Below are 12,900 nucleotides of genomic sequence, written 5' to 3' on the forward strand. Positions count from 1 at the left end.
TATATATATATATATATATATATATATATATATATATATATATACACAGAGCAACCTTGGGAAGTAGGTATGGAATAGTATTAATATTCCCATTTTACAGATAAGAAAACTGAGGCTAGATGTCTCATGGAAACAGAGCTAGAACTAGATGTATAATTCTTCCTTCAATTTAATAGCAAATCTCAGATGGAAGGCACTAAACTAAAGATGATTCCTATTTTTTGTCATCAATTTTTATTCTTTCCTCTTTACTCCTATTAGCCTACCCATTAATGCAGTCAAAAATCTAAATCACTTCCTCAACCATTCTTTATTCTCTTGTTCATCAGTTCCCTTCTGTCTCTTATCTTTCTCATTAACCCACCTTAAACTCTCGTGGTTAGCATTATCAACAAAGCACCTGGAATCATTTGCCAGGATCATAATCCCTAATTCTTGAGAACTTCTACTTGTTAAATATAGGTGTTTCCTGTAATGCTATTCCCAAGTCTCCTTCAATACCCGTACTGTCTCTGTTGGCAACCTCATTTACTTCCACTGATTTATATACTCTCCTCCCCTGTTTCAGAGAAATATCTTTCCTTCTTTCCAAAATTAACCTTTCTACCTATGACTTTGATACCAACCCTTCTCAGACTCTAGTCTACCAGTTATTCTGCCTCTGGATGGATCTTCATTCTCTCCTTCATTTCACTGCCAAACTTGTTGAAAGAAATCTATTCTTCTGTCTCTACTTTCTTACCACTTATCCTTTAATATCCTGTGATCTGTCCTACAACTCTACTGAAACTGCTTCAAGTTAATTAATGAACTTCTAATCATAAAATCCAATGGCCTTTATTTATTCTTTTTTTTTTAATGTTACAAAATCACCTGTGGAGTTTTTTATTTGACTCATTTTTTAAAAAATGATTATTTATTTTAAACATTTTTGTCTTTAAAAATTTTGAGTTCCAAATGCTCTCCCCTTCCTTCTCCTCTTCCACCCACTGAAAATGTAAGCAAAATTGTATCAATGATGTATACATATAAATCATGTAAAAATATTTCTATATTAGCCATACCACAAAAAAATTAATTAAAATGTGAGAAAATTATACTTCAGTTTGCATTCAGAATTCAGCAGTTCTTTCTTTGGAGGAGAGCATTTTTTTCATGATGAATTATTTCCAGTTGTCTTGGATCACTGTATTGATCAAAGTAGCCAAATCTTTCAAAGTTGAAATCATTACAACATTACTATTATTGTATAACATGATCTCCTGGTTCTTCTCATTTCACTTTGCATCGATTTGTACAGGTTTTGCTTGGAACCACCCACCTCCTCATTTTTTTATAGCACAAAAGTGGTCCATTACAATCATATGCCATAACTTGTTCAGTCACTCCCCAAATGATGGGCGTTCCCTCAATTTCCCATTCTTTGCCACCACAAAAAAAGGTGCTATAAGCATTTTTGTATATTTGGGTCCTTTTTCCTTTTTCTTTGCTCTCTTTAGGTTCAGAGCTGGGGCAAAGGGATTGTACAATTTTATACTGATATGGGCATAGTTCCAATTTGTTCTCTAAAATGGTCAGACCACTTCACAACTCCATTAACATTTTATTAGTGTGTCTACTTTTCTTCATCCCCTTCAATATTTGTCATTTCTGGTAGATGTAAGGTGGTACCTCAGAAGCTTTAAAAAATTTGCATTTCCCTAATAAATGTGGATTTGGAGCATTTTCCCTCATGATCATAAAAAACTGATTTCTTCTGGAAAATGCCGGTTTATCTTTGACCATTTATCACTTGGGGAATGGACCTTATTTTTACAAATCTTTTCTCAGTTCCCATATACTTGATAAAAGAAGCTTTTATCAGAGTAAATTTTTTAAAAAGTGTTTTATATTACTCCACTGTCTACTGTACTTTTTAGCAAAATGTAGTTTCCCTAATTATCTCTTTAAATTAGATATATTTTTGCTTTTGCTTTGTCTGAGATCATGATTGCTACTCCCACCTTTTTTTATTTCCACTGAAGCATAATAGATTCTGTTCCAGCCCTTTATTTTATTATTTTTTTTAAACCCTTATCTTCTGTCTTAAGGCAGAAGGGCAGTAAGGGCTAGGCAATGGGGTTAAGTAACTTGCCCAGATCACATAGCTAGCCAGATTTGAACCGAGGATCTTCCTGTTTCTAGGCCTGGCTCTCAATCCACTGAGCCACCCAGCTTTCCCATCCAGCTCTTTATTTTAAATGTGCTTGTCTCTATGTTTCAAAATGTGTCTCTTGTAAATAACATATTGTTATATTCTGATTTCTAAGCCATTCTGCTATTCACTTCCGTTTTATGGGTCAGTTCATTCCATCCTTTTTCTTTTAGTTTATCCTTCTCTTTCTGTTTATCCTGTCCTTCAAAAGTCTGTTTTGTTTCTGACTACTGCCTAAATTGGGAACTGTTCAAATGGGGGTGGGAAGGCACTGTCCCAAGATTCAGGCTGTTTTGTACAGTTGTTTTCAGAACTAGTTTAGAGAGTCTACAAATTTTCAGAGCTTCCAAGGAAAGTTGGAGTCACTGATAATCCTGGTCTGGGCTCAATTCTTTATCCAGGAAGGACACCTGTTCCCCCTGTAGCTGCAAGCATTAATGCTCCTCTCCACCTTGGAACTATAACCAAGATCCCTGCCCTTTTATGACTGATCACAAGTGCTCCTCTTGATCCTGAATTGCATGTGGGCAATAAAAATACCAATCATTGTTAGCTGTACCTAGTTCCAGCAGAGGATCCCATGGAATCTCTTTCTAATCAGTTTTCTGAACCTCTTACCATCTCTGGGCTGAGAACTCCCAAAGCTACTGCTCCTTGCTTTGCTGGTGCTTCTGCCTCACTCTGGTTGGATCCTAAATCTGCTGTTGCAAGTTTCTGCTGCTGACCTCTTAAGTTGTCTCAGGCTGGGAAAATGTCTTACTTTGACCTTTTTTGAGGCTCTGCTAAGTCAAAATATGATGTCAGGATTTATTTCAAAATTGTTTGGAGAGGCATGTTGGGAGAATTCAGCTGGATTGCTGCCTATACTCTGTCAAATTGGCTTCCCTCTCCAATGGCCTTTTTTCTCTTATTACATCTATTTTTTCAATTACACATAGAAACAATTTTTTACATTTTCTGACATTTGTGATTCAGATTCTCTCCTTCCCTTTCTCCCCTCCCCAAGATGGTAAATGATCTATTTTAGGGTATACCAGTACTTTCAGGCAATACATATTTCCATATTCTCCATGCCATGACAGAAGACACATCACACATACAACAAAAAAAAAATCTCATAAAGTAAATAAAGTGAAAGATGGCATGCTTTGATCTGCAATCAGATTCCAACAGTTCCTTCTTTGGTTTTGGATAGCATTTTTTATCATGGGCCCTTAGGATTATCTTGGGAGCTTGTTTTGTTGATAATAGTTTAGTCCTTCATAGTTGATCACTGTACAATATTTCTCTTACTGTATGTACTGTTCTGGTTCTGCTTACTTCACTTTGCATTACTTCATGTAAATCTTTCAAGGTTTTTCTAAACTCATCCTATTCATCATTTCTTATGGTTCAATAGTATCCCATTACAACCATATGCAACAACCTGTTCATCCATTCCCCAATTGTTGCATACACCCTCTATTTCCAGTTCTTTGCCACTACAAGGAAAGCTACTAAAAACATTTTCTAGCAGGTAGGTACTTTTCCCCTATCTCTGATCTCTTTGAGATACAGAATACCAGTAGTGGTATTGCTAGGTAAAAGGGTATATACATAGTTTTATTATGGGCCTTTGGGCATGGTTCCATATTGCTCTCTAGAATGGTTGTATTAGTGTCTCAATTTTCCCACATCTCCTTCAACATTTATCATTGTCCTTTTTTGACATACTAGTCAATCTGAGAGATGCAAGGTGGTATCTCTAAGTTGATTTAATTGCATTTCTATAATCAATAGTGATTTGGAGTGTTTTTTCTTTAAAAATCAACTTTTAGACATTTAAAAGTTCTATGACAAACCAAAAATGGTATTTTTTGGATCACTCTCAGATTAATTTTGTATATTTTGAAATATTTACAGTACCTTGGTGTGACACAATAAAACATTTTCCACCTTATGTAAAACACTTTTTTTAAAAATAAAAAATTAAAAAGAAGGGAAATGAGGCTTTTGTCAGAGACACTTGCTATAAAATCCACCCCACCCCCCAATTTTTGCTGTTTCCTTTCTAATCTTGGGTTGCATTAGCTTTATTTTTGCAAAACCTTTTTAAATTTGATGTAATCAAAGTGATCTCTTTTATTTTTCATTATGTTCTCTATGTTGTTTCATCATAATTTCTTCCCTTATCTTAGGGAGGAATATCACTAGAGAAAGAAATCAACAGGTTAAATACTGATTTGTACAGCCAGAACATTGTCTCTGCTGGGGGCTCAGAATCAAAAAGGAGGGCAATAATATAGATCCTTTGATAGGGCTTTCCAATGCAGAGGAGGACCATCTAAGCCTGGAAACTAATTGATACAATAAGTCAGTCTAGTGGGGGCATAGATGTGATTGAACAAGTCTGTTTACCACATAATCCTACCCCTGCTAGACTCTATTAAGATAATAAGAAATTGATAGGCAAAGTATATGGCAATAGTTTGTTGCTGGAAAAATAATTATTAAAATATAAATAATGTAACTTTCCTCCTGTGGAAAATTAATGAAATGTCAAGTATATAGTTTTTTTTGTTTGTTTCTTTTTTAAACCCTTAACTTCTGTGTATTTGTTCCTGGGTGGAAGAGTGGTAAGGGTGGGCAATGGGGGTCAAGTGACTTGCCCAGGGTCACACAGTTGGGAAGTGTCTGAGGCCAGATTTGAAAACCTATAGTTTTAATAGATTTGAGCATATTGAGAATATCTCTAAAGCTCTGCATTCTCTTTTTTATAAATTCATTTAAGATTTTATGATTGACAAGATGGTGATGTAATTGTTTTCAGCAGTTTCCTAACTCTAGCAACCTCAAGTCAAGAAAGCATACATCATACTGATGGTAATTAAAACTAAGGTAACAAAAGGCAGCAATCCCATGCACATGATTTCAACAAAATCTTTTAAAATAAGAGAAGATGGCTGAACTCCTTAAAGCCTGTACTCACCTATCTAGTCCTAGCCTTTCCAAAGGTCAAGGTACCCATACTAACAAACAAGTAGGCTTGTGTCTCAGACTCCAGGTGTGGGAGTCTTTCTACACTGACCTCCAGAAGAAGTGACTTGGGCTGTCTTCTCCAGACTCCGAAAGGTAAAAAACATTGACCTTGTTCAACCACTTGATGGAAAAGGAACAGGGAAGGAACATGGCAGTGCAAAGCTGGGAAAAATAGAATGGGCTTCCTAGCCTCAGGTAAAAAGACCTTTACACTTAGCTGTCAGCCTCAGTCCCCTCCTTCTGGGGTGGATAAATACAAATGCAGCATCCCAAGCAAACTGCAAACTATTCCTTGATTTCATTCTGCCACTTCTTCATCAGCTTCTATATCTTTGCAAACCTGTCTTCCATGTCCCCTCTTCACCTCCAGGCTGAGAATCACTAGCCTCCTTTGGGGCTCATCCAAGGTGCCCCCTCCCGTGGGTATGTACATTGATTTCCTCATTGTTAGTGTTCCCTCCCTCCTACCATCACTTGTATTGCCTTGTGTAAGTAACTACACACACACACACACACACACACACACACACACAGCACCACCCCTACCCTCTAGGGACTATAAACTCCCTGAAGACAGAGGCCATTTTTCTTCATGTGTTTGTATCCCTCATCTCATGCCGCACGCTGCTGAATAAATGCGTCTTGAGCTGAACCATAAGCCTTCTAGGAGGGTGTTTCCCATGCCTATAATGTACCATTCTCCTCATCTTAGCCGGTTGAAATCTTTTTCTTCTTTCAAGACTCAGCTTAGTTAACATCACCTCCAGGAAAGCTTCTCTAAGGCTCTTGGAAAAAGGTATTCTCTCATCTCCCAAACTCCTTTGACCCTTTCCATTCCAATGCATATCAGAACCATCTGGATAAACTGTCAGTGCAATGGGATGTGATAGGAGGAGTGCTTCAAGAGACCCAAGACTGAATCCCACCTCCAAAACTTACTTGTTGTGTGACCTCAAAAGTCACTGAACCTCTCTGGGCCTCCATTTCCTCATTTGTAAAATAGGAACAGTAAGACTTGAAATGCCTCAACTTTCAAGTACTCTAGAAACATAAGTTGTTATTGTTGTCATTAATCCTTTAAAGGCAAAGACTGCCTTTTATCCATCTTTTCTTCCTCAAGTCCTACACCATGCCTTGCACAGTAGGTGCTTAATAAATGTTTGTTAAACTGAGTCTGAAAATATAGAGTGCTATAAAATGCAAGGTATTATTATATGTCTTAGAAAAAAACAACACAAATACATTTTAACCACCTACAGTCTGTTAAAAACATGTAAATATGCATAAATGAAAATTCCTGTCAGGAACTCTTGACATACAGAAACATCACTCCATTTTGGTATAGTACAACTGTGATAATGACAAAATTACATGTCAATAATGATGAACATGTTCTTTACAAAGAGGTTCTTAAATAACTGGGAATATTTGCCAAGTACTTTCAAAAAGAATTAATGAAGTTAAAAGCAAATTGCCAGAAGTACCTCAGCTGCTTTGCCGTTGTAAAGACGGAAATGGTTACAGGCCTTGAGATTGAGAGCAATGGTGCTATCAGGAATTTGTTGAAGGTAAACAGCCAGTACTTCTTGAGACACATCATAATAATCCAATTTATAGTAACAAAGAGCCACATAAACATTGAGAGCAAGATATTCCCTGAAAAATGAGAGAGGTAAGAGCATGGATACAAATTTTACAACTGCACAAAAATATGGCTAGAGCATCGGGATCTTTTCTATGGCCCTCTGGAATAAAAGTGAGGCAACAAAATGGACCAGAGGGAGGACTGGCGTTCAAGTCAAGAAGATCTGGGTTCAAGTGCTACCTCTGAAACATCGTATTAGCTGTGTGATCATTTCAATGATAAAGACTCTATAAATTACAAACATGGTCCTGAATGCCACACCAGGGAGTCCTCAAACTTATTAAATCACAAGTTCAGACCAAAAAAAAATGTAGAGAGATCACCACAGCAAACATTGTCAAAGGGTAGTTTATGGATATTTCACTAGAGGAGGGAGACATGCTGGGGAATGCAGAATGGTTTAAAATGCAATATTCTTATAGTTTAAGATTAAGAAACTAGAAGATAATTCCTAAAGGGGCGAGACGGTTTAAGATGGGGCAATAATACATTTCAAAAACTGGGGTCCAAAGACCTAAAATTAACATTATAGAGTTTTACCAGACCAAAATAATCATGCAATAACTACCACACCTAATTGGGAGGACACTCAAGGTGGGAAAACCATACTCATAAAGCACTATGGCTTCAATGAAGCTAATTATGCCTGCAAACAGTGTTCTATCAAAACTATTAGGATGAAGAGGTAGGGCACAAACCGGTTATCCAGCAGTATTCGCTTATAGATATCAATAGCTTCTTGGTAGTGAGAACGCATATAGTGAATTGAGGCCAAACTGAGCTGATCTTCCGTAATATCTTGAAGATTCTGATGAAAATTCATCAATTTCTTTTCATCATTGAACTAAAGTACAATATGACAGAGAACACTTGTTAGATTCAATTATTACAATACTAAATTAGAAATCAATTACAGTCAACTATCACATCAGTAAAGTTTTACTTTTCCCTCTCACCCTCCTCCTGTGTTCCTGTTTCCATCTCCTTCTCTACCTTTCTCATTTTTTTTTCTGGCTATCCTTTCTCTGTCTTTCCTAATAGAAAAAAAGAAAAAAGTCTTTGCAGAATTAGCTTTGCAAAAGTAAGTCTATAAAGTGAAAGTAAGCATATGCCTAGTAATATCTCCTCCTTTACCCCAACATTGTACTCTTTTTCTGTTTCTTGTTGTTTCTTCCCTATATCCATTTTCACATTTTCTCTCCTGTTCTCTTAGCTAATTTAGCCATGATATGAAAATAAAGCATATTTCTTATTGTTTGCTTTACTAAATAAACCAGGTTCCCTCCTCTTAATCTTCTCATTCCTCCTCTGCCTGAAGCAATGTGGAGGTTAGACTGCCTAAAGAGCAAAGCAGTGTCTACCTCGGTGTAAGTATACTGTTTTACTTGGTCATGGGAAAGAAGACTTATCTTTTATTCAAGAATAGCAGAAAAATGCTACTTTCTATAGTTCAGGGCTCTTGACAGGAAAAAAATATTTATTCCCTCATATATGAAGTGTTAAGCATCTATTAGAAGATTTTCTTGAACATTAAGAAGAATAAGAAGGAAAAGAGAAGTGGATGTATGAGTTGTTAACTACTATACTAGAAAGGCTCAAATGAGTGAAAATTCATTAGAGTAAGAGGAAAGCAAAGTGGACTTGGCAAAAAAAGCTGTGGGTTCAAGCTCCTGCTCCACCATTTACAATCCAATCTAGTCTTAACCAACAGGAATTTATTAAATACCTACCAAGTGGAGGCACTGGAGGAGGCACTAGGCATAAAAAGGAAAAAGAAAACAGGCCATATTTTTCAAGATCGACATCCCATAATACACACAAAAAGATACATATGCACATAGCATGCATGCATGTATATATGTACATAAGCATATACATGTATATGACACATTAAATTACATCTATATATGCATGCACACACACACACATATATATTTTTTAGAAATTTTTTTGAGGATGGGAGAAAGGGCACTAATACAGAGGAAATCAGAAGAGAATTTCCATTGGTTAAGAGGTGGTCCATGAGCAGGTTCTTGGAAGAATCTAGGATTTCAAGAAGTAGAGGATGAGAGAAGTGCATTCCAAGCATTAGGGGCAATCTGAACCAAGTCATGGGGGCAAGAGATGAATTTTGGGGAATAGTATGTAAGCCAACTTGGCAGTATGTAAAAGGGAATGATGTACAATAAGCCTTAAAAGGAGACTGAAGCCAGACTGTGAAGGAATTTAAATACCAGCTGAGGTATTTGTGATTTATCCTAGAGGTAATGGGGATTAATGTAGGGTACTTATGCAGGCTCAAAGGATTCAAAGTTCAAAGAAAACTCAAAGGCCCTCATCTCATCCAACTGCTTTATTTTACAGAAGAGAATGTAATTCAGAAGTTACCATTCTATAAATCTAGCTCCTTTCTTTTCAGTTCCACAGGATCATAGATTTAGAGCTGGAGGGAACTTCAAGGCCATCCAGTCCTACCCCGTCATTTTACAGAAAAGGAAATAAGGAACATATAAGTTAAGGAATTTTTCCCAAGATCATATAACTGGTAAGTGTTTAGGTGGGATTTGAACCCAGGTCATTATGACTCCAAGAGTTCAGTGGCTTATCCGCTATGCCACATCACTCAAGAATCTATCACAAACTGTCCACTGAACATTTCAAACTGGATGTCCAGGAGACAATTTGATTGAGCTTATTATCTTTCCCTTCAAAACCACTCTTTTACCAAACTTCTCTTTTTCTGTCATAGGTACCTTATCCTTGACTTCTTATTCTCAAGCTCACCAGCTTGGTAAATCTTGTTATTTCTACCTCCCCCAAAACTCTTCTTCCCCAATCCCTTCTCTCTATTCATAGAACCACCAATCTAGCTCAGGTGTTCATTACCTTTCTCCTAAACTACTACAAAGGCCTAACTGGTATCCCTGTCACTCAACTCTGTCCTCCAGACAGCTGCCAAAGTAATTTCCTTAAACTCAGATCTAACCCTGACACTCCTGCACTAAATAAACTGCAGCTACTTATAAATAAAATAGAACTTCTCTGACTTTTAGAGCCCTCTTCAGTGTGACTCCAATCTACCATCTATCCTGCTTTTTGCAGTGCATCCAGACTAACCTTGCTTTTCCTCAAACTTGGCACTTCATCTCTCTTCTTTGTATAAGTAACCTCTCATGCCTAGAAGGCATTCCTTGCTCACCTCTCCTTCAAGGAATCTCTCATTTCTTTCAAGATACAATTAAAGCACCATCTTCTAAACAAAGCTTTTCCTGGCTTCCTCAGCTGCTCAGGCCCTTTCTCCCTATCTACCTAGGATTTTGTTTTTACTTATTCTGTACATTATGTGTACATGTTGTCTCCGTCAATAGAATGCAAACTACTTAAGGATAGTTTCTTTTTTTGCATTTTATCTCCAACACTAATACAAACCTGGCCCATAGAAAACACTTAATATTAAAAAATACTTAGCAAATTGATGAATTTGCTGATTGATCAATAAGAGGTGAAAATGAACCATTTCATAAAAAATATTTCAATTTTGTCTTAATGTGATAAGTGGATAGATTCAATATTATTTTTCAAAATATAGCCTGGAAAAGATATCTGATGCATCTAGTTACTACTTATCTCAATTTTAGTGAGTAGCAAGCAAATAATGTGAAAAGAGGACATTTAAAATTATTCTTAAAAGCTAATGGATTAAAATCATTATTAGAAAGGTTTTATAAGATGAATTGGGGCTATTTATATAGTTCATAAGTGATAGGAGTTTAGAGTTCAGTTGATTCAAATTCATCTCTTTTCCATAAAGAAATTAAATTCCAACATTTGTGACTATGTTATAAGGATAAGGAAATTAATGGAAGAAATAATTCTGCATAGCTATAGTCTATATTCTACTTGTTTCTATTAATGTATGTAATGGAAGGAAAAGGTAAAAGCTAAAAGGGAAAAAGAAGGCACAGTATACAAAAGTCAGCAGAAATATAATACCTTGTGAGCCAAGTGGAAGAGTAGACGATTTTGGAGTCGACTTTTAGGAGCTGAAAGAAAATATAGGCTAATTATTAGAGAACTGAGTGGGCCATATCAGAATTATACTTTTGACTGAAGAGAAGAATCCCTGCAATTATACTTCTTCAACTCCTACCTCTGATCTTCAGAGATCTCTATAATAATAAAAATCATGCTGTTTCAGACCAGGTCCCCAAATCATTATGATAGGGAGCCAAAAAAGAGATATCCCTCAAACATACTTCCTTCAATCAGATGCTATCGCAGTGCCCAAAGTACTCTCTCTAGACCCAATACAGAAAGCCATGACATTCTATGTTGTCATTCAGTCCATGCCAAATCATACACTGGCACTCTACACTTGTGGCCTGGAACTTGAGTTCTGCCCTGAGCTCCAGGCTCCTCTTATCTTGTCAAGACCTAGACTTATCATGCCACCTCCCACCCAACTATACCCCATAGTGCTGTATGCATACCCTCCTCTCCACTTCCCCCTACTTTCCAACTTCGTCTCTGAAAACAGTAATTATATCAACACTACCATTCCCAGAAAGGGGAATCAATTACGCTGATTCTAATCACCACTTTCTTTTACTTTGGTGTCCAAAACACTCTTACTGAGCCCCATGCCCCTATATATATTGTCTTTTCTTGTTAGAATATAAGTTCTTTGAGAGCAGAGATTATCTTGCTTGCATTTATATTCTCAGTGCTTAGCATAGTGATGGCGGCATAGTAAGCACTTAATAAGCACTTTTCATTAATTCCATTATTCTAATATCCCAGTCTCTTGAGATGGATACATAAGATATTCATAAATTTCCTATGGAACAAACTGATTTCTTATGCTTGAAGACAAATTCCTAAAGAAAATCAACCAACAGTTATATATTGGGCATCTATAAGTCACTGGTAGGGAAATCAGAAAAGTATAAAAACAAATTCCTGTCCTTAAGGAGCTTACAATGTTGGAAAGTAAAAACTAATTGCAATGACCTACTGGTTGGTCTCCTTATCACAAGTCTCTTCTTGTTTCAGGCCACCCTCTACTCACTGTCAAAATGATCTTCCTAAAGTGAGGTCTGGCTTGACCACTCTGTCCCTTAATAAACTCAAATGGCTTCCTATCTCCTTCAAATAAAATCCATTTGGTTTTCATAACTCTACATAACTTGGCACCTCTTATTAACTCTCCAGTCTTCTTACACCTTACATTCTACCACATACTCTTTAACCAAGTGACACTGGCCCCCTCCTTGCTGTTTCTCAAACAAGACCCTCCATCTTTGGGCATTTTCAATGATTGTCCCCCATGCCTCGAAAGCCTTACCTTCTCATCTCTGACTCCCAGCTTCCCTAGCATACTTAAAGCCCAGCTAAAATCTTACCTTCTATAATAAAAAGTCTTTCTCCATTCGCTTTAATTCTAGTGCCTTCTATTTCTTGATTCCCCAGTTAGCCTGTATATGGCTTGACTGTTACTAGTTGCTTATATGTTATCTTCCCCATTAGTCTGTGAACTCCTTGAAGGCAGAGACTATATTTTACCTTTCTTTGCCTGCCCAGAGCTTAGCAGAGTGCTTGGCACATCATGGATGCTTAATAAATATATACTGATTAAACAATTAGATGACAATATACAACAGTATATAAATACTAAATTATGTGGAATGGAAAAGGGACAGAAAGGTCGTAAACTGGATTGTTATGATTTCTATGAAAGACTGTAGATCCTAGCTCTACAAATTACTCATGGGTCAATGAACCAGGATGAGAAAAATGATTCTGGGATTACAGGAGGGCCAAATAGACAGACTGATAGACAGACATGCAGAAATCCTCTTGCAGACCAGTGACAAAGTTTAATGACTTGGGGTACATATTTTATAGGGAAAATGATGTAGGCTAAGGGATTAGGTAAGTCTTTTTCAGGGGCAATGGTTAGTAATGATTTACAAAATAGAGACAATGGATGTAGATTATCTCAGTAGTTCTAAACAGAGTTTTCTATAGGTGATAATTCAATATG

General features: G+C 36.7%; 1 protein-coding gene across 1 annotated transcript in view; it reads right to left on the reverse strand.

Moving 5' to 3' along the window:
• TTC26 (tetratricopeptide repeat domain 26) overlaps nt 1-12,900 on the reverse strand; it is a 58,621-nt gene that overhangs the window by 31,447 nt on the left and 14,274 nt on the right. Inside the window, exons 5-7 of the mRNA XM_044677730.1 lie at nt 10,851-10,900; nt 7,556-7,701; nt 6,697-6,868 (exon numbers count right to left, since the gene is read on the reverse strand). Of these exons, the coding sequence (XP_044533665.1) occupies nt 6,697-6,868; nt 7,556-7,701; nt 10,851-10,900 (368 nt within the window). The remainder of the gene's footprint in view (nt 1-6,696; nt 6,869-7,555; nt 7,702-10,850; nt 10,901-12,900) is intronic.

This window comes from Gracilinanus agilis, chromosome 5 (assembly GCF_016433145.1).
Source record: "Gracilinanus agilis isolate LMUSP501 chromosome 5, AgileGrace, whole genome shotgun sequence".
Lineage (NCBI taxonomy): Eukaryota > Metazoa > Chordata > Mammalia > Didelphimorphia > Didelphidae > Gracilinanus > Gracilinanus agilis.